This window comes from Sarcophilus harrisii, chromosome 2 (genome assembly GCF_902635505.1).
Source record: "Sarcophilus harrisii chromosome 2, mSarHar1.11, whole genome shotgun sequence".
In the NCBI taxonomy this organism is placed as follows: Eukaryota; Metazoa; Chordata; class Mammalia; order Dasyuromorphia; family Dasyuridae; genus Sarcophilus; species Sarcophilus harrisii.
The window spans coordinates 112,816,358-112,841,448 of NC_045427.1; the positions used below are offsets into that span (position 1 = coordinate 112,816,358).

A 25,091-nucleotide genomic window follows, 5' to 3' on the forward strand; every position below is an offset into this window, starting at 1 on the left:
TGATCATTAAAATGAGGGGCTTCCTTTGCTTCCTTCCTTTCTTCATCCTTCCCACTCAATTTATTCTCAAGCATGAGCATTCTTAAAAGGTGAAAGTACTGGAATTACTCTGGGGGTAAGCCAACTCCTCACTGGGGAAAAATCCTGTAATTATCTACTTATCACTTAATTTAGCATTTACTTGTCATGTAGGGAAGTCACTGTGCATCACTTAAGAAGCTTCTGACTGGGTGTGATGGTAGCAGTCTCTGCTACTGGGAAAGCTGAGGCTGGTGAATTGCTTGAGTTTGGGAGTTCTGAACTGCAACAGAACTAAAGCCAATGTGGTACTAAGTCTGGTTTCAGCATGTCAAAACTTTCAAGAGAGGAAGTCACGAGGCTGCCTAGAAGGGCTGAACTGGCTTCAGAACAGATCAGAAAATGGAGCAGATCAGAGCTTTTGTGCTGATCAGCAAGATAGGGAGGAAAGGAGATAAAAAGAGGAGTTGGAGAATTTGGTGACCTCTGGACATCTCTGGATACAACAGAATAGACAGACATCACTAATGCAGTTAGAGAAGCTTCATTGTTTGGTTACATCATCTTGTCCCTTCTTCCTCTCTCTCCTTCTGCTGTCCTGTACTTATACCCCTTTCATCTGCCCTTGCCAAGGTGCCCCAACAACAAGTACGTGTTTAGCTTGTGTATCCAGAAGCCCAACTCCTGAGATGGTGGGAGCAATCTCGATTTGATGCATGCTCGATGCCTGTCCTGGCTTGTCTGCAGGGTGTGTCCCAGACCTGTAATCAGCTAGACAGAACTCACACCTAAGGCCTCAACATCCATTCCCAAGAATCCAACCAGCCACAGACCACAAGGGTCAGGTTTGCACAAGACTTGTCTTTGCACAGACTTGTTGCTTGCGCAAATGGGGCATTGTGTGCAAGGTACACAATGAAGGGTCACAAGATTAAGGCAGACTCTTGTCATTCTGTTCCCTTGCACTCTTGTTGCTATGTTTCCTAGCAATTATGTGAAGGGTTTTGAGATTAGGAGTCACATTTTTTTTTGCATCTATATATAAGAAAAATTACTTTGATAAGTATGAATAATAATTTGATTTGGTTTTGGGAGAAACTAAAATCAGGAAATTTTAATAGGAGTCTACAATAATATACTAAGTGGATGGCAATGAGAGCTCTGCTAGGATGGTAGGAATACAGCTTGAAAGGAGAAGAGGGGAGAGATATTTTGGAGGTAGAATTCCTAAGACTAGGGATACAGTATATGAAATATAAAATATATAATTGAAAAATGAATTCAATGTTTTTTATTTAATTTTATTTTTGTTGGGGCCTAGGAAATGTTAAGTGTCTAAGGCCAGATTTGAACTCAGGTCCTCCTGACTTCAGGGCTGGTGCTCTATCCATTGAGCCACCTAGCTGCCCCTGATTATTTCTATAAAATCTGAAATAGGAAAATATTTTTCTTTCTATGTCTGAAACAAAACATTTTGAAAATAGACTTAAATTCATCATAGCTATTTTCTAATTCTTCCTTGGAATATCATAAAGATATTACTTTCTACTGTACATTTCCTTTTTATTGCAAAAGTCTCATTAAGCTAAAATAGACTATCATGGGCTAGTCATGGTACTTGGTAACTGCATATCATATGATTTCTATAGAGAAGTGTTCCAAGGTCCAAAAGACTGACATAAATTTCCAAAAATAAGCTCATTAATAAGTGAAGATTATTTTTTTTCTTCTTCACCAAAATTACTAGGCAATGATCCCAGTACACACTTACTGGTCCTGAGATTAATACAAGAAGGGATGAAAAAAGATTGCTTCTATTCTATTCTGTTACACCCCAATAATTATCAAAAATTTACCTTTACTATACCTGCCCTCAATTGTAACACACCTTCTTTGTGGTTTCATTGGAAAATACTGCCATAGGGCATGCAAAACATTCCAACCTTGTATCAGTGGTATGTTAATAGAGTAATACAACCGGTTAGGCAGGAATTCCCCCATGCTTTGGTTGTTCACTATATGGATGATCTACTGCTGGCATCTAGCGATGAAACTCAGTTACAACATGTGCATCAAGCAATCCTCACTGCACTGCAGCTCAATGGTTTATACCCTGCTTCTGATAAAACTCAAACTTACCCCCCTTTTTCTTACTTGGGTTATGTGGTGGACAGAGTGTATGTTTCTTTATGTCTTCCCCAATTGGATATGACCAATGTGAAGACTCTGAACGATTTTCAAAAGGTGATTGGGCTGATAGAATAGATAAGGTCAGTAGTTCCTATTCCACCTTCGCTAATGAAACCCTTATATGATATTTTATCTGGTGATCCTTCACTATTGCCCTCCCCTCCCCCCACCCCCCACCCCCCATCAGTGGACTCCAGCAGCCAGGGACAGTCTTCACTCCATTCAACAATTATGGTCTGACTCACATGTATAGATCCCACTCTTACAATTGAGTTAACCATACAAAAAGACACCCCCATGTATGCCATGCTCCATCAAAGAGAGGACCCTATCGAGTAGTTATATCCTCAAAGAGTCACAAAGGTCATAGTATCTTGGACAGACTTGCTGGCTGAATTTCTTTGGTCCTGCATACAAAGGACACTATGGCTTAATGGGACCTACCCAATTGTGCATGCTCTCATACCAGAACAACACATTTTAGCTATTGCACAATACAACTTGTTGTGGGCCTCCATGGTGTCCATTGTAAGCTTTAAACCTACCTGTGATAATCTGTATCAGATGATCAGCTTCCTGTGGCTCCCTCCTAAGATAATATCTACAGAACCAGTTGTGGGCCCAACAGTGTTCCCTGACACCACCAAATCAGGGAAAGCTGCGATAATATGCTCTAATACCAATCAACAATGGGTTCTCTACACCCCCTATAAGTCTACTTAACAGAATGAACTGTTTGCTATAATTAAAGCCCTAGAATTCTTTACTCAGGCATGTAACATTGTTTTGGACAGTGCCTATGCTGTAAAGGCTCTTCTTCATCTGCCTTCTACCTTCATTGAAGATAGAAATTTTTGCTTCAAACAGATCAATCAACACTCCTCACTCGAACCTCTCCTGTGTTTATCATGCATGTTTAATCTCATACTGATGGTTCCATTTTTTCAGGCAATTGAGCAGTGGACGCTCTGCTATATTCTTCTTCAGCAGAAAATATTTCTCCTTCTTCAGCTCGAGCCACTCATGAGAAGTACCATTTATCTGCTAGATCACTGCGAATACTGTATGGTCTTAGCAGAGAGGAGGCGGCCACATTAATTCACTGGTATATTATATGTGCTCCCTTCTGCCCCCCTCTTCCAGTTCCCCCTTTACAGAATCCCCAGGGTGATCATTCTAATTCCCTCTGGCAAATGGACGTTACCCATTGGGGCAAGCAGCTCATTCACATTACAGTAGATACCTTTTCCAGGTTCCTGTAGGCAACTATTCAACCAGGCAAGATAACCAGGTATGCCATCTCACATCTGTATCACTGTTTCTCTCTTGCAGGTCCTCCATCATGCCTTAAAACTGACAATGGCCTTCAATGCTCTCTTTTTACAGGAATTTGGGATTCACCACCTCACAGGCCTTCCTTATAACTCCACAGGTCAGGCAGTGGTTGAGCATGCTAACTGCACGCTGAAGACTGTTCTGCAAAAGCAGAAAGGGGGAGGGGGAGGTAGAGGGATGGGATGCTTAACTCAGTCCCAACTGGATGCCTCTCTCTACACACTTAATTGATTTAATTTTCAGCTATCGATACCCTTACACCAGCTTTTCACTTCTTTGCTATGCCACAGGTCAGGGATTTACAGGTTCAACTCCATACCAGGAAGACTCCAACACAATGGCAAGTGATGTGGAAGGATATATCAGATGGATCATGGAAGGGGCCAGGGGTGGTGCACAAATTGGGGATAGGGTATGCTTATGTCATTCCAGGTCCCAGTGAAGCCAGACAGTGGGTGCCAACCTGCTTCTTGTGACTCCTGGGTCCTCAAGAACAAGAAAAAAAGCAAAAGGAGGCAGAAAAGGAGGACCAGGACATGCCAGTAGACAGAAACAAGAGAGCAGAAGAGAAGACTGAAATGGTTGTGTCATGGACTTGCTCTTCTTACTGAGCTACACTTGGGAATGAGTCAGAGACCACCTTAGGAGCGCTCTGTTAGCTGCCGATGTATCTAATCAAATCCAAGAATTCACAAAGCTTGTTGCTAACATTAATGTATTAGCAAAAAAATTTAGCCCCCCTAATGATGTTTCTCATGACCTTATTGATTGGATATACCAACATACAATGTCAATACCCTCATGGTTGTCTCATATTTTATTGTTAATTGCCTTTTTTGTTATATTGCTCTTGCTTTTGTCTTGTATTTTCTGATTCTTTCTTTCTCTCTTATGACAGTCTCTTGCAGGATTAGTGGCCGAGTGGCACCCTTTTTATAGAAAACAAAAAGGGGGAGATGCTAGGGAACATAGCAACAAGAGTGCTAGGGAACAGAATAACAAAAGTCTGCATTAATCTTGGGACCCTTCATCATGTACCTTGCATACAATGTCCCATTTGCATAAGCAACAAGTCTGTGCAAAAACAAGTCTTGTGGTCTGTGACTGGTTGGATCTCGGTCAGCTCATTCTTGGGAATGGATGTTGAGGCTCTCAATGTATGTTCTGCCTCGCTGATTACAGGTCCAGGGCACACCCTGTAGACACATCAGTATAGGCATTGAGCATGCATCAAATTGAGATTGCCCCCACCATCTCAGGAGTTGGTCTCCTGGATACACAAGTTATACACATACTTGTTGCTGGGGCATGTTGGCAAGGGAAGATGAAAGGGGTATAAGTACAGGACAGCAGAGGGAGAGAGGGGAAGGAGAGACAAGATGATGTAACCAAGTAATAAAACTTCTCTAACTGCATAAGTGGTGTCTGACTACTCTGTCATATGCAGAGACATTTGAAGGTCATAGAGGTGATGATAACTGTGGGTAAGTACTCAGACTGCAGCTAGTGTCAGCAGGTTTGCACCAGCTGAGGACCCCAACAGATAATTTTAACAATAACTCTGAAATCTCAAGGCATAGAGAGAAAATCTCATAATCATTTGATTTAAATTCTAGACTTTTTGATAATATGAGTCATTCTGAAGGACAAAGGATATTGAAGAGGTATATTATGTGCCCAGACTTCTTCCCCACTACCCAGTTTTTCCCCTAGTTCCAAGAGATTAAGGAAAATATATCACAAATCTCAGCCTAGGTAGAACAGTGGATAGAGTGTTAGATCTGGAATTAGGAAGTCCTGAATTCAAATCTGCCTTTAGACTCTTAATAGCTGTATGATCCTGGCGAAGTCATTTTATCTCTATCTACCTTGGCTTTTTCAACTATAAAATAGGGATAGCAATAAAGTTTACTTCCCAGGATTGTTATGACGATCAAATGAGATAATATTTATAAAACATTTGGCTGTCTTCAGACTCTTATTAGCTAAATGATATTAGACAAATTGTTTTATCTCTATCTTAAAGTTTTCTTGACTTCAAAGCTACTTCCCTATCCCCCAACCACAGAGCCTCTCAAATGACACTGTTATTAAATCTGTAGATGACAATTTATAGATTCCAGCCTGAAGACATCTTTTTGTTTTGGTCTTGGGAATAATGAGATGGGAAACAAGGAATGTTGCAATAATTTCATAATAATAGCTAGCATTTATATTGCATTTTAAGGTTTGCAAAACATTTTACAAACATCTCATTTGATCCTCACAACAACCTCAGGAGGTAAGTGTTATTCTTATTCTCATTTTATAAATGAGAAAATTGAGGCAAACAATAGTTAAGTGACTTGCCCAGAATCACTTAATGCCTCAGGTCAACTTTAAATGTGGGTATTCTTGACTCCACATTCAATGCTCTACAGTTGTTGAATCACTTGGTTGTCTCATGTGACTACTAGGTAATTTTGAACAAATAATACATAGGACTAATGCTTTTAATTTTATCATGAGTTTATCTAATGTAACAACTATCTTCTTACCTATGGTGTTGAGGTTTGAGTTCCTAAAACAATATACTGAATCTGGAAAAAAATAGAAATGGCTAATAGGAGCAGGAGTTGGACAAAGTCAATAAGTACAAAGGAATAATTGACTGGATGGAGTTCACTCCTTTCTATAACAGAAAAGGAATGGAGTGCTAGATGATTGATAGTTCCCTTGCCCCATGTTTCTAACTGATAATAGGCTGGCATGTCACTTGTAGGCATACACAAATGAACTTAGTTATGAATATTAGATATTCAAATGGTATAGTTAGTGATAAGAACATGGAATCAAATATATAATACAGGCAAATAATACCTATGACTTTCCTTTTTTTTTTTTTTTTTTTTTTTTTTGGTTTATGGACTTTCCCTTTTTACTTACTCAAATAATATTTATGATTCTGGAAGGTAAAGACTATTTCCTTGTCTTCTCATGGTATCCTCATAGCCTTATACAATGTCTTATCTTAGTGAATGCTTAATAAATATTTGATAAATAGATGAATAAAAGATAAAAGAGAATATTATATATATCTGTGCATATTTATTGAAATCATATATATTTACATATCTTGGATACTGGTACTTTTATTCTCTTGGTCACACTAGTCAAATTTGTATTATGATCAGTATTACAATGGAGGCATTTGATTTTTTTTAGTTCAGTTCAAACCAAGAAAAAGCTGGTTTCTTTAGGAGAGACACTAGATAGAGGAAAAATTTTTCTAAAGATTTGGAAGAGTCTTCTACTTTCCATAATTTTAATGTTTAAAGATGTGTTCTCAATTTTATCTGCTTTAATTTGTGGTTTTCTTTTTCTTTGGTACAAATTCTACACTTATTGTTATGATTCTTTCAAGGTGCTAAGTTACTGGAATTGATAGGCACTCCAGGAGATTCACAAGTCAGAATTCAGTCAGGAGATTCACAAGTCCAGGAGATTCACAAGTCAGAAGGACAAGCCCACTAGAGAAGGAGCCCACTAGAGGAGATAAGACATATTGATTCCAACTTTTACCTTTCTGCTGGCTGGAGGCTTTGGATTCAGAGTTGAACTAGAGGCTGAAGATGGCAAAGGCAAAAGACAAGCGGCAAGAGCTCTTGGAACCAAGGAGAGAGATAGGCTTCTAAGAAAACTAACCGGGCTATTTTGAATGAGACAATAAAGGATTTGGATTTTAACTCCTGGCTGCATTTGAGGTGATTATTGATCTGAACTGAAATGAAGGCTGCCTCCAGAAGCCCCCCAAGAAACCTGCTCCCAGAGAACATCATATTTTAAAGAAGAGAACATTACAACTTATACTTGCTGACCATGCCTTTTATTGTATTAAATGGAATGACGATTCCAGAGAGAGAATTAAAGAGACTGAATGTGGATCATAACATAGTATTTTTTACTTTTATTGGGTTTTTTCCTTTCTTGTGTTTTTCCCCCCTTTTGGTTTGATTTTTCTTGTACAACATAACAAATATGGAAATATGTTTAAAAGAATTGCACATATTTAACCCAAATCATTTTGCTTGCTGTCTTGGAGAAGGAGGAGCTAAGGGAGGGATAAAGAAAAATTTAGAACACAAAGTTTTACAAAAATATTAAGTTAAAAACTATCTTTATTTGGAAGAATAAAATACTATTAAAACATTTTTTAAAAAAGAGATGGAATGAAGATATAAGAAACATTTATTTCTGAAGAAAAGAACTAAAGAACCTCAAGAAAAATGTATGTATAATACATACATATATGTGTATGAGAAATATTTTGCCTAAGGCAAAAATGAAATGCGTTAAGAGCCAATTCTAATACTTCAAACTTAGGAGTTTTTAATCTTTCTGAGTCTCAATTTACTTTTATGCAAAATGAATATATTAATAAATCATTTGCCCATTTCTACAACTGGTTGTGAAAAAAGTATTACCAAAAAATCATTATTAAAAGGTGAGTAATGATCATAATGATTATGAAAAATGGAGAAGCATAGTCTACATGACTTCTCTGGTGAGAATAAAAAGGAGATAGTGAGGAAAAGGAACCAGCATTTATTAAGTACCTCTTACTTGCCAGATATTGGACTAAGCTTTACAATTTTTTTCTTTTTTTTATTCTTGAAAGAAATCCTTCAAGATAGGTGCTATTATGATTCTCATTTTGCAATTGGGGAAACTAAGTTGAACAGAGGTTTGAGGACTTTCCAGAGAATTACATAGCTAGTAAGTGTTTAAAATGGGATTTGAAAATGTCTTTCTGACTTCAGGTTAGGGATCTATCCATTCAACCACTTAGCCACATAGCTGCCTAGGTGATGCAAGACTGAATCAGATAGTTCTCTATTCCTGACACTGGGTGGTGCCATTTGATTCAGAGAAGTTTGATAATTGTCAGAAGAAATTATAGCAAACTGTCTTGGCCAGTATCAACCAGCTCTTGATTAATGTGGAACAATTTACAATCTTATTATTGTAACATGGTAAGTACCTACACATTAGAGATGTGGGAAGGAAACAAAATAAGCCATCAAGGATTCTTCAGTTTTGTGAATACGAAAGAAGACAAAATAATTTTCAAAATATCATTCTGCCATTGGAAGAAGATTTTGATTTTTATGCTCATTAAGATGAAATTGGTTATGAGTTGGACTGATCCACAGACTTACAACATGGTTTCCAGTATAATCATTATCAAAGCAACTCCCAGTATACTTATTTGTTTAAACAATGACATGGTAAAATTGTTATAAACATTTCTCTGTACAGGGCAGAGTAGGTACAAAGACAGAAACAAAAGAAGCTCCTACCCCAACATATTTACATTCTATTGAGAATACAGCATGTAAGTAAATCCAAAACATATGGAAAGGAAAAGATATGAATAATGGGAAATCAGAGGTGTCATGTAGAGAGTGTCACATGAACCATGCTTTAAAGAAAGCTAGGAACTCTATAAGGAGGTCTAAGGAAGGATGCATTCTGAATATAAAATTAGGAGAACTGCTTATGTAAGCTACGAAAGCAAAGAAATAGGATATCATTTTTAGTAAATAGATTGTTAGATTTAATGTTTTAAAAGTTTTGTATTTTCTCCTAGAGACAGAAGGGAGCTGTAAGGAATCCTAGCGAGAAATCCCAGGGAGTCTTCTACTGAGAGAGGCTGCTCCATTTCAAGGGTCATGTATCAAATGAGAATATTTAATGTAGGGCCTTCTTTGTTCTCAGTCTATAAAAACTCCTTAGCGGAAAGGGACTTTTAAATTCAGTTAGGAAGCTTTGTACAACTTGCCTAACAAAATTTCTCACTCCACACTCTGAACAGCTATGACCCCAGATTCTCCCAGCCAAGAAATTCAAACATTGATGCTTCCTCATACTGGTGATGACGTATATTGTATGTTGTTTGTTTCTTATATTGTCTTAGTGATCACTGTGTTTGTTAATTGCACGTTACCTTTATGCTATAAATTTACTCTTTTCTTACATCTTGATTAAATCAAGATCCTGGGCAGTAATAAACTGCTGTATTTCCCCTTTTCAAGTCTGTGCCTGTTGAATGCAAAATCCTCCAAATTTAGGTTAATCCTATAGGAACTATTAAGACTTTTTTTTTTTAGCAGAGTTGTGGCAAAGGGGAAGTTATGGTTTTAGAACTATCCATTGGGCAGCTACGTGGATGTTGGATTATCTATGGGAAAAATTAGATATAGGAAGATCAATTATGAGGCTATTGCAATAATTCAGAAAGATTCTAAACACCTAAACTGAAGTAGAGGCTGTATAAAAAAGAGAAGGGGATGAATATAAGAGAAGTTTTAGAGGTAGAATTGATAAGACTTGGCAACTGATTGTATAGGATATGATAAAGGCTTGAGTTGTGGATGACTCCATTATGGCAACTGGAAGAATAGTGATGTCATCAACAGAAATGAAGAAGTTTGAGGTAAGGATAGGTTTTGTGGGCTTTACAATGAATTCCATTTTAGATAGTCTGAATTTGGATTCCTTCAAATTCTTGAAGTAGAGAAGTGCAGCTGGCAGTTGATTATATTGGATTAGAGTTCAGGAGAGAGATCAGGGCTGAGAATATTGATTTAGGAATCACTTGTTCATGGATGATAATTCAAACAATGGATTCTGATGGGATCATTGATTTAGAGAATATATAGAGAAAAAACAAGAAAGTTTTGTATAGATCCTTAGAGGTACAATAATAGTGGTCAGACTATGGAAGAGAATTAAGAGTCAGCAATGTCACAGAAACTAGGAAAGAAAAAGTATCTAACAGGAGGAGATGGTTGATACTGGCCAATTTGTTTTGTCTGGTCATATGTTTAAGCCCAAAGAGGAACCTTAAAAAACATTTGTGAGATGCAGTGACTACCACTTCTTATGGCAGTGATAGAGAGAGAGGAATTAGAATTACAGAATTTCAGAAGGGACCTCAGCAGTCCTCTAATCTAATTCATATCCCAAAGGAAGTCTTATGATAACATATTGAACAAGTCACCCTCTGCTTGAGGGCCTCCAAAAAGAGATCAACCACTACCTCTCAAGGCAGTCTATTCTACTTTCTCATACCTTTAATTAGGGAGTTTTTCCTGACATCAAGTTCTAATGTATTCCTTTTCAATTTCTATTCATTGCTCCTTGTTATGCCCTGTGTGGGGCCAAATATATTGTCTAATTCTTCTAGCACTTTGCTACTTGAAGACATCTATCATGCTCTTGCTCTCCCTCCTACCCCCCACATTTTTAGGGTAAGCATATCTAGTTCTTTCAACTTATCCTTACATGACATGGAATCAAGGCCCTTCATCTTCTTGGCTGCCCTCCTCTGGACAATCTCTAGAAATGGAAGCTCCCAGAAGAGAGTCTAATCCACAAACTCAATCTTTGTTGTCTCTAAAGAGAATAAGATAATGGAGAGGGAATGGAATATTAAATTTAGCTCTCTGGCTGATTCCAATAGTTGTTGTTGTTAATTAAGTCCATCTTTGAAAATGGCCACCTGTTGATAAAACATATTTTCTATAAAGTGCAATATTTTCCTCTTAAATTCACACAGGTGGAAAGCTTTTTGTATTTCTTGGAATTTCTATTAAAATTCTGGATTTTCCACCAATAATTTTCAAACATGAACATTTCTAGTAAGGAAATTTTTCCTCTTCACCTTGACTTGGTCCTGATCTTTTTTTATTATTATTATTAATTCCTGCCCTCACTCTGGAAACATAACCTTCCCTTTTTTGTGACACACAGGCAAATATTTACCACAAGTTTTCTGTTAATAACACTGGAGTCCCCAAAATTTGCAAAGCAAGAGGGTGGTTTGGCACTCCTTCCCTATTTTCTTTTTTTACCTCATTGAAGAGAAACCGGATGTGCTCATGTGATTGACAGGCAGGGGGGAACTTGTGAAAGTGTCCTTGCTGTTTATAAAGAAACTCAGTTATCTTGGGCTTCCAGATGAGCAGTTGCTGCAGAAACAACTGACTCTGGGGAGTATACAGCAGACATGGAACCAAAGAAAATCAGGGAAGGTTATCTTGTGAAAAAGGTAGGTGTCAGCAACTGCCTTAAAGGACTTCATGATTTCAGGAGGGAACTGGTCTCCTAACCAAGCTATCTAGAGACCAAATGGGGGAGATGGCTGTGTGAGTTTTTATATTTTTGTTGTATTTTTATTGTGGATATTGGGGATTTCATCAATTTAGGAGATCTCTTGGCAAACAGATTTCATCCATTGCTGTTGATTAGCAACTTGTCTGTAACTCATAGTCTTAGAGAGGCAATTAAATAGGAATGGTTGCTTTTGATAATGCTTAAAGCTAAGTATTGAATAGTGGTGGATTAGAATAAGGGAGTTTCCTAATATATAAAATATTGAAGTCAGAACTATTATTCACATGTAAAACTACACAGATTGGATGCTTGTTAAATTTTTTAAAATAGTATTTCATTTTTTCCCCAATTATATGTAAAGATAATTTTAAAAATTCATCTTTTTTTAAAAAAATTAAGTTCCAGATTCTCTCTCTCCTTTCCTTCCCTGAGAATTAGGCAATTTGATGTAGGTTATACATGTGCAAGCCTGCAAAAATGTTTCCATATTATTTATGTTGTGAAAGAAAACAGACTAAGAAAGAAAAATATTAAAAATAAATTGAAAAATAATATGCTTTGATCTGCATTCAGACTTCACCAGTTTGCTCTCTGGAGGTGGATAGCATTTTGCATTATGTGTTGGATAATATCATTCATAGTTGACCATCCATTGTACATTCTGCAAGTTTATTCTTAATTTTTTTAAAGTTTTTTTTTGGGGGTGGGGGTAACGAGGGAGGAGATGTGAAGTCAGTAAGGTTGAGAATGAAAATAAAATGATTACTGATAAAGATAGTGATAGCCTTCTTTCTTAGTTCTTAATATTGATATGTTTATATAATAACAATTTTAAAATTCTCTTTGCTACTTAGAATCTATGTGAATTTGGGCACATAGCATCTCTGAGTCTCATTTTTCTCATATATAAAATGATGAAGTGGGGCTAAATGATTTCTGAGGTCTCTTCTAACACTAACTTGTGATTCTATAATCATTTGGCCAATTTCGTTAAGACAGCATTTCCAGATTAGAAAACTGAGCTACCAAGAGTGATGACTTTCCCAAATATATGTGAACTAACTATGATGGAGCTTGGAAAGATCATCTACCATAAGTGCTCCCCCTCTTTTTTTTTTTCTGGGTCCTGGTATTGGGTTTGTTCCCAGTGTCATTCTGAAACTCTCTTAACAAAATGTGGAGTTCACTGGCAGAGCTGGACTTAGTTTGCATTCTGTGAGAAAAACTTTCATAAACAGAAAGACAAAGAATGTCCTTTAAAGTGAGGTTAATGTTCCACTGTACTAAAAGGAAAAAGGAGAGTTTTTCCCATTGGTTTAGGTCATATTCTGCCTGAAGTGGTCTGAGTGTAAGAAATGCCTCACTAACCAACTGACTTCCTATTTATTCATAGAATTTTATATGTAAAAGGGATGATAAAGATCATTTAGATCAGTCTCGCCAGTCCATTGATATGGCAGTTGAAACTCAGAAAAAAGAAGTGACTCAGCTAAAGTCACAAAGTAAAATTAATAGCAGAACTGAATTAAGAACCCAGGTTTTCTGACTTTTAGGACATTATAGCACAAACCTTTTTAAACATGTTTTTTCCTAGTTCACAGGCATTGTCCTTGGTCCTACTTAGCTGGGAGTTGTTGATGAATGAATGGTGCTGTTGTCCATGCAGAGTATATCCCACTTGCCTTTCTGAAAGGCAGTAAACCTTTAGAGGTAGTGATGGAAATATGCCTTACTTTTTTATTTTTGTATACCTAGGCCAAGAGGCAATGACAGTTAGTGGATTGAGAACTAGCCTTTGAGTTGTTGCTATTAAGTCATTTCAATCATGTCTGTCTCTTTGTGACTCTTCATGACCATGGCAAAAATAGTGGAGTAGTTTACCATTTCCTTCTCCAGCTCATTTTACAGATAAGGAAACTGAAGCAAACAGGGGTAAGTGATCTGTCCAGGTCACACAACTAGTCAGTGTCTGAGGTTGTTTTTGAACTTAGGTCCTCCTGACTCCAGGGCTATCACTCTATCTATCACACCACCTAGGTATCTAAAACATGGGTTCAGATCCTTTTTCTGGCACTCATTAGTTATGTAACACTGGACAAGCTGTGAGCCTCAAGAAACTCCCTGGGGGAGTACTAAGTTAGAGTTGGTGGAGGAGTTCCCCATACTGAAGAAATCATGGAGGCTTTCATTTTCATATAAATGGACCAATTATCCTTTGAGAGACAAAGGCTTAGGAACTGCCTTTAAAAAAAACAAAACAAAACAAAAAAAAAAACACTGTAAGGCAAACTAAAAAGAATCAGTAATTTTGAAATTTTGACATTCGAGAAAAATATTGAGCTATTAACTTAAAAATTAATGTATGAACGTACAACATAGAGTACATATGAAAATGAAAGAACATATTCTTTTTGCTATGCTGCAAGGGAATAGTGGTTATAGAACTAACTTTTCATTTAGATAATGAACTTGGAAGAAAAAAGAATCATACCAATACAAATAAACCCCTTATTGTGGTTCATAAAGCCTAATCTTTAAAAAAAATACTTGAGTAATAAACAGTGGCATCTATCTCACGGGGAGAAATTACCTTAAGAGGTCATTTCATCTAGTTCCCTCATTTTACTTTCATTATATTAAGATTCATTCTCAAAGTCTTTTAAATAATAAATAGTAGAGCAAGGATGAGTTCAAATGTCCTGACATTAAATTAATATGAATACAATTTAGATTCATGTAAACTTCCTTTATTATTAATGTAAGGAATTCCCACAATTTTATTTTGCATTTCTTGCAAACCTGTATTCATTTCTTAAAAATACTTAATGAGAGTCTTCATAGTTTAATAGAAGACTAATTAATTCTGAGGAAGAAGTTTCTAGTTTAGAAAAAAAACGTTTAGGCTGCTAAACAACTTCTTCCTGTTCTTGTTCTTCTTTCTTTTTCTCTTCCTCCTCTTCCTCCTCCTCTTCTTCCTCCTCCTTCTCCTCCTCTTCTTCCTCCTCCTTTTCCTCCCTTCCTCCTCTTCCTCTTCTTCCTCCTCCTCCTCCTCTTCCTTTTTCTCCTCCTTCTCCTCCTTATTTTTCTCTTTCTCCTCTTTCTCCTCCTCCTCCTCCTCCTTCTTTTCTTCTTCCTTCTCCTCTTCTTCTTCCTCCTTCTCCTCCTTCTCTTCTTCCTCCTCCTTTTTCTCCTTCCTCTTCCTTCTTCTTTTCCTCCTCCTCTTCCTCTCCCATCTTCTCCCTTTTCTCCTCCTTCTTTTTCTCCTCTTCCTTCTCCTTTTCTTCCTTCAGTTCTTTTTTCTTTTCCTCCTCTTCCTCCTTAATAAATCATTGCTTCTCTGCCACTATCTCTTAAGATAACTGTTCTCATCCTCAGCATTTGTGAGTTATTAGGACTACGTCCTGGCAATGGTCAGGAATTCTAATACTCTGCTTCTGTAAATATTCTACCATTTGTCCAGGATTAAAAAGTATCTCTTAGCAGGAATGTGGCATAGTGGATGGAACTTTTGACTTGGAGTTAGGACGACCTGACTTCAAACTTTTTCTCAAATATTTCCTAAGTATACGACCCTAAGGCAAATTACAACCAATCTGGTCCTCAGTCTCCTTATCTGTAAAATGAAAGTTGAATTGGGTGGCTTTTAAAGTCTTAATCTCTTTATACTATAATTTTTTGCTGCATTTCTGATACATTTGTCATTCTCTGACAATATTTTAATTAGTTTTATTCAATTTACATTTTTTTATTTGAATAAAGTTAAACTTATTCTTATGCAATGCAGTTGGGAGATATAGAAAGGATAGTTTTACTTGATTTTGTTAATGAGAGAACACCTTGTCCTTCTAGTTTCCTGAACTGGAAGCATGCAAAAATATTCTGAATAGAAGAAGGACTGCACTAGAGAAGGTCTGGGAAAAGTTATTTTTATATGTAAACCAGAGAAATGGAGGCATTCCTGCAGAAGTTTGTTGATTGCAGTATCATTGATGTTTTGGTTTCCATTTTATTTCTATAGCAAATATTTCCCCTTCATTGTGAGCCTCAGGTTCCCTTAATTCTGTTGCCTGACTGATATTTTCAAAGCTGTATGGGGTTTCTGGGAAGGAGGTCAAACACATTATTTCATCATTTAAAAATTCTGTCTATGATTAGATTTTAGAACATTCTTATCTATTAATAAAATATAGAAAGCATGCTGGATATCATTAATAAAATCCCTTCATTTTACAGTAAAGGAAACTGAGACCCAGAGAAAGGTAACCTGCCCAAAGTCCCAAAGATAAACAACCAGTTAATGGCAAAACCAGAACAACAATGCAAATTTTCCAGTCAAACAGTATCCACACTTTCTACTGTATCTTATATATTTCATTTGGATTATAGCTCATTCTTCCTACAGTTGCATTTTTTTTCTGTAATAAATTTTAGGGAAAAACTTTCATAATAAATAGAGCTCAGAGTTTGACTAGACACACATATCAAAACACTAAATATTTTTTCTTAAAGTATAACTGATTAGTGAATTCCAGTCACCAATTTGGCACATGAAAGGAGAAGTGTTAGAAAGGGGAAGTTAGAAGAGGCTCTTTATTTTGTGGGAGGTATCTATAAAGAGTTTTTAAACTAATTTAGAACCTCAAACTAAATTTCATCTCTTTTGAAGAGCAGTTTGCTGTAGCCATCTACTGAAATCTACATTTATTCATTGATTCTCTTGTTCACTCATTTATTTATTTATTTATTCATCAGTTCATTTGTTCTTACTCAACAGTCATTTATAAAATGCTTTAACTTTGGGTGGCATAACAGACATAAACAGAAAAGAAAATCACTGTATATATTGGCCAGGAAAGAGACTTTAAACTAAAATACGTAGTAATTAGGAAAAGTAGTAATTCTCAATTATGACTTCCCCACCCCTCAAAAATATATGGACAAAAGAATTGATGGGGGCATCCCTGCCTTTTGGGGGGTAGGGATGGTGGTAGACATTTGTTTCTAATATTTATTTGTTATTTCTTTCCACACTTTAGAGACAAGTTCTCAGATTAGGAAGGGGGGGGGAAACAAAAAGTATATATAAATAACAGAAGGAAAAGGCTGCAGACTTTGGCAACTAGACGATAGTTTCAGTTGTTTTCCTACTAAATCTTTGCAACTCCAGAAAATAGTTCCCCATTGCTTGTAAATACGTTTAGTCTCATGATAATGAGCTCTTTTCCTTTGGGAAAACTAAGTCTGACTCAGTATCTAAGACTTATATACTCAGAATGGGTAGGCATTTGTATAGGACCTGACCTGAAATAACAGGAAAATCCCCTCCCCACCTCCTCCCTCCTAGCTTCCACATAATTGCTTCAGATGACTCTGAGATAAGAAATTGGGCTGGTCATATGTCTGGAGACAGAGCTATGAAGAAATGTGATTTTATTGGACCAGCTAAAGCTAAAGAAAAATGATATTGTAAATAGTGAGCTGGCTTCAGAATTTGAATTAATCAGCTAAACATTTATTAAGCACATATTATATGCCATTTCTGGAGACACAAGAACAAAAGTTAAATAATCTCTGCCCTATAGAAATTTACACATTTTAAAATGTACATTCTAATGAAGAAAATAACATATATATGCATACTCACATATATATACACACACAAACATATATGTTGAAATTCAAAAGATTACTTCACAAAGAATATATCTATCTATATCCTACACTCATGTACACACATATATATATGCACACACATATCTATCTATCTATCTATATAAACACATGTATATATATATATATATATCTTGGAGTCTTAAGATGCAAAGCTTTTGCCAGTAGGAATTGGTAAATGGTGTTTTCTCAATGAAATTTCTCTAAATGAGTGAAATCATAGGGCACCCCTCCCCTCTTGTTCACAAAGAAAAAAATGCTGAGGAAGCAATTCTTGCGTAAGATTATTTTAGCACTCAAACTACTGCGAGAATATGTAACATTAGATTTCATAGTATGTCAGATTTGGAAGGGACCTTAGAGACCATAAAGCATAATCTATCCCTGAAAAAAAAGAATCCTATCTACAACTAAGTTTTGATCAAAGATCTTCTGGAAGCGGGGATCCTATTTCTTTTCCATGTCGCCCATTTCAGTATTAGCCAGTTCTGATTGTTTTTTTTCCTTATTAATCCTTACTATTTCCTTACAAGCTTCAGTGTACCTCTTTGAAACTCCCAATAATTCCATCTTGTTCTGTCCCCAGTAGTAAGCAAAACCAGTTGAATCACTCTTCCATATATGTCCATCAAACACTTTCATATAGTCCCCTTCATTAAGATTTCTCTTCTCTAGGCTATAAACTTGCTTTTAACTGGTTCTTTTATGGGCTGATTTTATAGCCCTTTATTACTTTGCTGTTAACTTTCCTCTAGGTCAAGAGTATTTAACTTGGGGGTCCATGAGTATGTTAAACACATTTTTATAGCTAGTTTAATGAAATTAGTTTCCTTTGTAATACTAGGTATTTTCTTAAATGCATTGAAGAATGTTATTCTGGGAAAGGGTGTACAAGCATTACAAATTTGCCAAAGGGATCTATTACACTAAAGTAAAAAAACTTTTGTTCCTTATTTTATCAATTTCCTTCGTAAAATATGGCATACAGAACTAAACATAATACACTAAGTGTGATCTGATTAGGAAAGAATATACAGGGGTTATTAGTTTCCTAATTCTGGACATGAGTGCAGTATAAAATTGCATGAAATTATCATTTTATAGCATTTAAATTAAGTTTTAGAATTTAGATAAAATTAGCATTTTTATTTAAATTTTTTCATACAGGTGACTGACTAAAATTGTAGTCTACTAAAGCCCATAGATCTTTTCCCCGTGGCTTATGGTCATGCTTCTTCTGTCTGGTACTTTCATATATATATATATTTATAAGTCCTTAACAAATACTTGTTGATGATGATTATATATATATAATATATATATGTATATCTATACATATATATGTATAGATATATGCCCATTTTTATGTTTTTAGAAGAGGAACCTGGAAAGGTTACATAATCTAAGATCCTATTTATTACAGGCAAATCTCAATTTACCCTAATTGCTTGAAAAAATTAATATTGCTTCTAAAGGCCCTAAGTTAGGGAAACGATTTAACAGGGGCAAATTAGACTCCTGTAGTATAGTGGAAGAGTACAACATTGGGAATCAGGAAACTACTCTGCCAAGAACTGATTATGCAACTTTTGGCAAGTCACTTAGCCTGCCTACATCAAAGTTCTCTTATCTGTAAAATGATGGTTGGAGTAAGTATTCTCTAAAATTCTCTGATTCCAACAGAAATCTATTTAAACAAATTATCTTCTCTTGCTAATCAACTAACCATTCAACAGGCCAATTATACATAGGCATTGGGAATACAAAGACAAAAATAAAATAGTACCTGCTTTCAATAAGAATATATACTTATCCCTTCTGTACTGTGACTTTTCCCATCATAGTTTTGATATATCATGGGTTGGCATAAGAAATTAAATGGGAATTTTGGGGGGTTGCGGAAGCTACAGGCAACACTCAAAGGCTAGCAGACAACACAGAAAAAGTTTAGAAACTCAGAAATACATAAAAAATATATATAATATATAATATCAACATATTTTATCTTTTGATACCATAATAATTCAGACTTCCTTTCTGAGAGAAGGCTAGATTTGGTAGCTGATTGGGTTCATGGAGTGAGTAATAGTGAGGAATTGACCTTTACACCAATAATACAAATGTAGCTAACTAGGATGGTGTTTTGATGCATTATATAACCCTTACTCCAAGCTCACAGTTTAGCTCCACCTCCCACCCCCTATCCTTTGACAGTTCAATAAAATAGCATAAATGGATGATGGCAAGTGAACACGAATGTGACCTAAGACTTTTTTTTAACTAACTCACTCTCTCTCTCTCTCTCTCTCTCTCTCTCTCTCTCTCTATATATATATATATATATATACACACACACACATAAATATATGTATTATATATATATTAAAAGTGTTATATATTTTATTATATATTATTATATTATATATTATATTTTTTATTATAGCTTTTTATTGACAGAACATATGCATGGGTAATTTTTCAACATTGACCCTTGCAAACAAGGGTCTGTTCCAACTTCTCCCTTCTTTCCCTCTACCCCTTCCCCTACATAGCAGGCAGTCTCATACATGTTAAACATGTTAAAGTATATCTTAAATACAATATATGTGTACATATTTGGATAGTTTTCTTGTTGCACAAGAAAAATCAGATTTAGAAAGGTAAAAATAACCTAGAAAGAAAAACAAAAATGCAAGCAGTCCATACTTGTTTCTCAGTGTTCTTTTGGGTCATAGCTGGTTCTGTTCATCACTGATCAATTGGAACTGAATTGGATCCTCTCATTGCCAAAGATATCCATGTCCATCAGAATTGATCCTCATATGGTATTGTAGAAGTGTATAATTATCTCCTGGTTCTGCTCATTTCACTTAGCATCAGTTATGTAAGTCTCTCCAGGCCTCTCTCAAATCATCCTGCTGATCATTTCTTACAGAACAATAATATTCCTTAACATTCATATACCATAACTTATTCAGTCATTCTCCAATTGATGGGCATCCACTCAGTTTCCAGTTTCTAGCAAAAAGGGCTGCCACAAACATTTTTGCATATACATGACCTAACACTTTAGTGATTTGCTGTTTATTAAAAGAAGGGAAAGGTGTGCACTTTAGCTGATGGTATCTATCACATTTGATCTCATTTTTGTGGTCCTTTTAAAGTTGCATACATTTACATAGTTGTAATTATTTTGTACATTGTTCTTTGTGCTCTGTTCTCTTCATCTTTCATTTATGACATTATACAATAGTCATTCCTTATGACATTTAGTTGAAATTATTTTAAGAGACAACTGACAGAAAGCCCAGGAGAGACTTACATGAACTGATGCTGAGTGAAATGAGCAGGATCAGGAGATCATTATATACTTCAACAACAATACTATATGATGATCAATTCTGATGGACGTGGCCATCTTCAACAATGAGATGAACCAAATCAGCTCCAATAGAGCAGTAATGAACTGAACCAGATACACCCAGCGAAAGAACTCTGGGAAATGACTATGAACCATTACATAGAATTCCCAATCCCTACATTTTTGTCTGTCTGCATTTTTTATTTCTTTCACAGGCTAATTGTACACTATTTCAAAGTCCAATTCTTTTTGTACAGCAAAATAACTGTTTGGGCATGTATACATATATTGTATTTAACTTATACTTCAACATATTTAACATGTATTGGTCAACCTGCCATCTGGGGGAAGGAGTGGGGCGAAGGAGAGGAAAAGTTGGAACAAAAGGTTTTCCAATTGTCAATGTTACCCATGCATATATCTTGTAAATAAAAAGCTATAATTTAAAAAAAAGAGGCAACTGACAAAGTTGATTAATTTCAGACTCAGAAGGAGTTGATTGCCCATCTGTAAAGCCCTTACCCTTTCTCAGTATCCAAGGCAACTCTGTAAGATTATATACTGCAATTCTCTACCTCTGGAGGGAGTTTCTATAGTAGGAAGTTCCCACATGTACAGAATCATAAATCTGGGAAAAAACATTATATGAGCAGCATGTACCTAGCTCATGATCTGATCACTATTTCTGGAGACAAATTCTGTACATCACATACTTTCAACTCAGTTTCCTCATCTGTAAAATCAAGAAGTTGGATCAAATGACCTTTCATGACCTTCCTGTTCTTATAATTTAAGGTTCAAATGCAGGGTAAAGAAGTATGCAGAGCACATGGCCAGGAATTAAGGGAGATAAAATTGGAGATTTAGAAAAAATCCCTGCCCTCATTGAACTTGTAATGCAGTGAAGAGATATGACATGTAGAGAAACAATACAAAACAATAAATACATGGTAGTTGTTTAAGAAAAGTATAAAATGTTATAATAGGTATACACACACATATATGTATTTATACACACACATATAATTGTTAGTGAGCAACGAGGGGACATCTTGGATAGAACACTGGGCTTAAAATCGTAAAAACTCATGTTTATGAATCAAATACAGCTTCACACACTTACTAGTTGTGTGACCTTGGCCAACTTACTTAACTCTGTTTGCCTCAGTTACTTCATCTGTAAATGAGCTGGAGAAAGAAATCACAAAATCATTCCATATGTTTGCTAAAAAAAAAGTCCAAAGAGTTGGACATGACTGAAGTGACTGAACAGCAGCATGATTCTTAATAATAAGCAATATTCTTGAGTGGGGATGGTGGTGGAGAAAGATCATTTCTAACTGGGGGATGAAGATGAAGATAGTTTTCCCTGAAGAAGTAATATAAATTTCCTGGGAGAAGTAACATTTGAATTGGCCTTAAAAAACAGGTAACTATATTAAATTTGTAATATGTAAAGACTTCCCCTTTTATCTCAAATCTTAATAAGATGGACATGGCAGAGATTCACAAATTTCATATGCAGCCTTGTTCTTCTGTTTTCCTTTGTGTAGGAAAATATTCATATTTCTTAATGCTGGTCAAGTTCATAATCATAAAAATAAATGAATATATAGGAATTTAACAAGTGGGAAGGGGACAGAAAATAGGCTATTCATTTAGTCTGGTATTAGGTGAGGCTGTCTGGCTATCATGCCAGGAGAGAAAAGAAAACATTTGCTGACTTTTTTGTAGTGATGGTTTGCATTGGAAAGTATTGGAACAGGGATGCCATTGTTGCAAAAAGCATTTGTCTTGTTTGAATAAACAATTACCCTAATGTGCAAATGGCAGCTTTATATAGAAACCCTCTGCTATTTTCAGATAAGTAATAGAATCTGCTAGGAGCTCAATATTATCTGAATTGTGTGGCTTCTATGATATAAGAATATTATGGATTAGTTAGCATGCAAAGAATGCAAGTTAACGTTTCTTTTTCCTGCTCAAAGCCCTCCTTAAAATATATATGAGAAAGAGGAACTCTCCTGCTTCTAAAAAAAAGTCAGCCAGTTCATTGCTGATGTAGCAAAAAATTTTAAACAAAAACCTTTTTTAGGTTTTTGGTTTCTACCATATTTTCCTCATCTAAACTCATACCGAGGCAAAACAGGATTATTAAAGAGCTCATAATTCATTTTGACACATTATCCTATGTCTCTTCACCTTCAGGTCCATGAGAGGAGGGTAAGGAGAGAAGGAAGGTAGGTCATCCTTAAGGGATGCAAAATCCTAGAGAAATTATATTCTATGTCTCACTCCCTGAGCTTTAGCTCCATTAAAATGGAAGGTAACCTTGAAAGGGAATGTGGGCTGACTAGGGATGGCAGGCACAAGCAGCCAAGTTTCATTGCTTTGCTTCAGTAGGAGGAGACAGATGGAAAGAGACAGAAGGGGATTTTTTTATGGACTGATTATGTAAGTATTTCAGAGTTGTTGCTGTTCTTGTTTTTAAAGCACCTAAAAGAGTGAACAGGTGGCTGGATAATATAGAGGATAAAGTGCTGGATATCAAGACAGGAAGATTCATTTTCCAGAATTTAAAATTTAATACATTTTAAAATTTAATAAAATTTAATATATTTTCATTCAGGGAAACTGAAGGTCAGAGGAGCTAAGTAACTTTACTGTTGTCTTCTCTCCATTCCTTCTAACCTAACCACTATCATGGGGTGATATGGGAAGGCTGTAGAAGTAGCATTTGAATTGTGTTTAAAAGGATGAAGCATGGTATAGAGAGCTGTTCTTAAATCCAAGAAGATCAGGATTCAAAGATATATCAAATTTGGGTGTCTGACCTCAAACACATTAATTATGTGACCCTGGGCAAGTCATTCAACTCCATTTGCCTCCATTTCCTCCTCTGTAAAATGAGTTGGAGAAGGAAATGGCAAATCATTCCAGTATCTTTGCCAAGAAAACCTCAAATAGCATCATGAGGAGTTATCCATGAAGAGTCAGATGTGTCTCAACAACAACAGAATAATCTTTCTCTGAGAAGGTGTCTCCTTGAGGCACTTCTCTGTAGGCCAGTTAAAACTAAGATGAAAGGGGCTACTTTTACAGACAGTAATGCTATGTATCCTGGGGATGATCTGTCCATAAAGTTGTGAAATAGATTCTTAGGTGATTTTTCAATTAAAATGCTTCTATCCTTACCAGTTATATTTGTCATTGCTTGCATTTGCTCATATTCATAATCATTGGTATTTATATAGCTTTTATGGTTTGCAAAGCATTTTACGTACATTATTTCATTTGAGCCTCACAATAACCCTATGAGGTAAGTATTATATTATAGATATTTTCATTTTCCATTCAGGGAAACTGAGGTTCAGAGAAGTTAAGCAATTTTACCATCTTCTTCTCTCCATTCCTTCTAATCTAATCACCACCATGGGGTGATATGGGAAGGCTTTTTGGAAGAAGTTGCATTTGAGTTGTGTTTAAAAGAATAAAGCATGGTATAGAGAGCTATTCTTAAATCCAAGAAGATCAGGATTCAAAGATAAATATACCTTTTTTTTTACTTGCAAATAGCTAGGAGGCTAGTTTAAATTACCCTAAGAAAATGAAAAATGGGGCAGCTAGGAGGTGCAGTGGATTGAATACCAGCCCTGAAGTCAGGAGGACTTGAGTTCAAATCTGGTCTTAGACACTTAATACTTCCTAGCTGTGTGACCCTGGGCAAATCACTTAACCCCAATTGCCTCAGGAAAGAAAGAAAGAAAGAAAGGGAGAGAGAGAGAGAGAAAAAGAAAGAAAGAAAGAAAGAAAGAAAGAAAGAAAGAAAGAAAGAAAGAAAGAAAGAAAGAAAGAAAGAAAGAAAGAAAGAAAGAAAAAGAAAGAGAAAGAGAGAGGGAGGGAGAAAGGAAGGAAGGAAGGAAGGAAGGAAGAAAGAAAGAAAGAAAGAAAGAAAGAAAGAAAGAAAGAAAGAAAGAAAGAAAGAGAGGGAGGGAGAAAGGAAGGAAGGAAGGAAGAACGGGAGGGAGGGAGAAAGGAAGGAAGGAAGAAAGAAAGGGAGTAAGAAAAAGAAAGGAAAAGAGAGAAAGAAAAAGAAAGAAAGAAAGAGAAAGGAAGGAAGGAAGAAAGAAATGAAGCGAAAAACACAAGATGTACATAATATAAATTCATAGCTTTATTTGCAGTGTTCTTTCTGTTTTATGTAACAGGCAAATATATGTTTGTTATGTTCATCAAAATCAAAACACTAAAAAAAATCTAAAAGCTAAGTAGGATTTCAACATCTAGGATAACAGAGAGCCATCCAATTATATAAGTAGCAGATTTATTTAAGTACCTTCTGCCATTCACAGATAAATGA

General features: G+C 35.9%; 1 protein-coding gene across 1 annotated transcript in view; it reads left to right on the top strand.

Annotated features, from left to right (window-relative positions):
• The first annotated feature begins 11,517 nt into the window (after positions 1–11,517).
• PLEK (pleckstrin) overlaps positions 11,518–25,091 on the top strand; it is a 37,125-nt gene continuing 23,551 nt past the window's right edge. Inside the window, exon 1 of the mRNA XM_012540165.3 lies at positions 11,518–11,635. Coding sequence (XP_012395619.1) covers positions 11,594–11,635 — 42 coding nt within the window. The 5' untranslated portion in view covers positions 11,518–11,593. The remainder of the gene's footprint in view (positions 11,636–25,091) is intronic.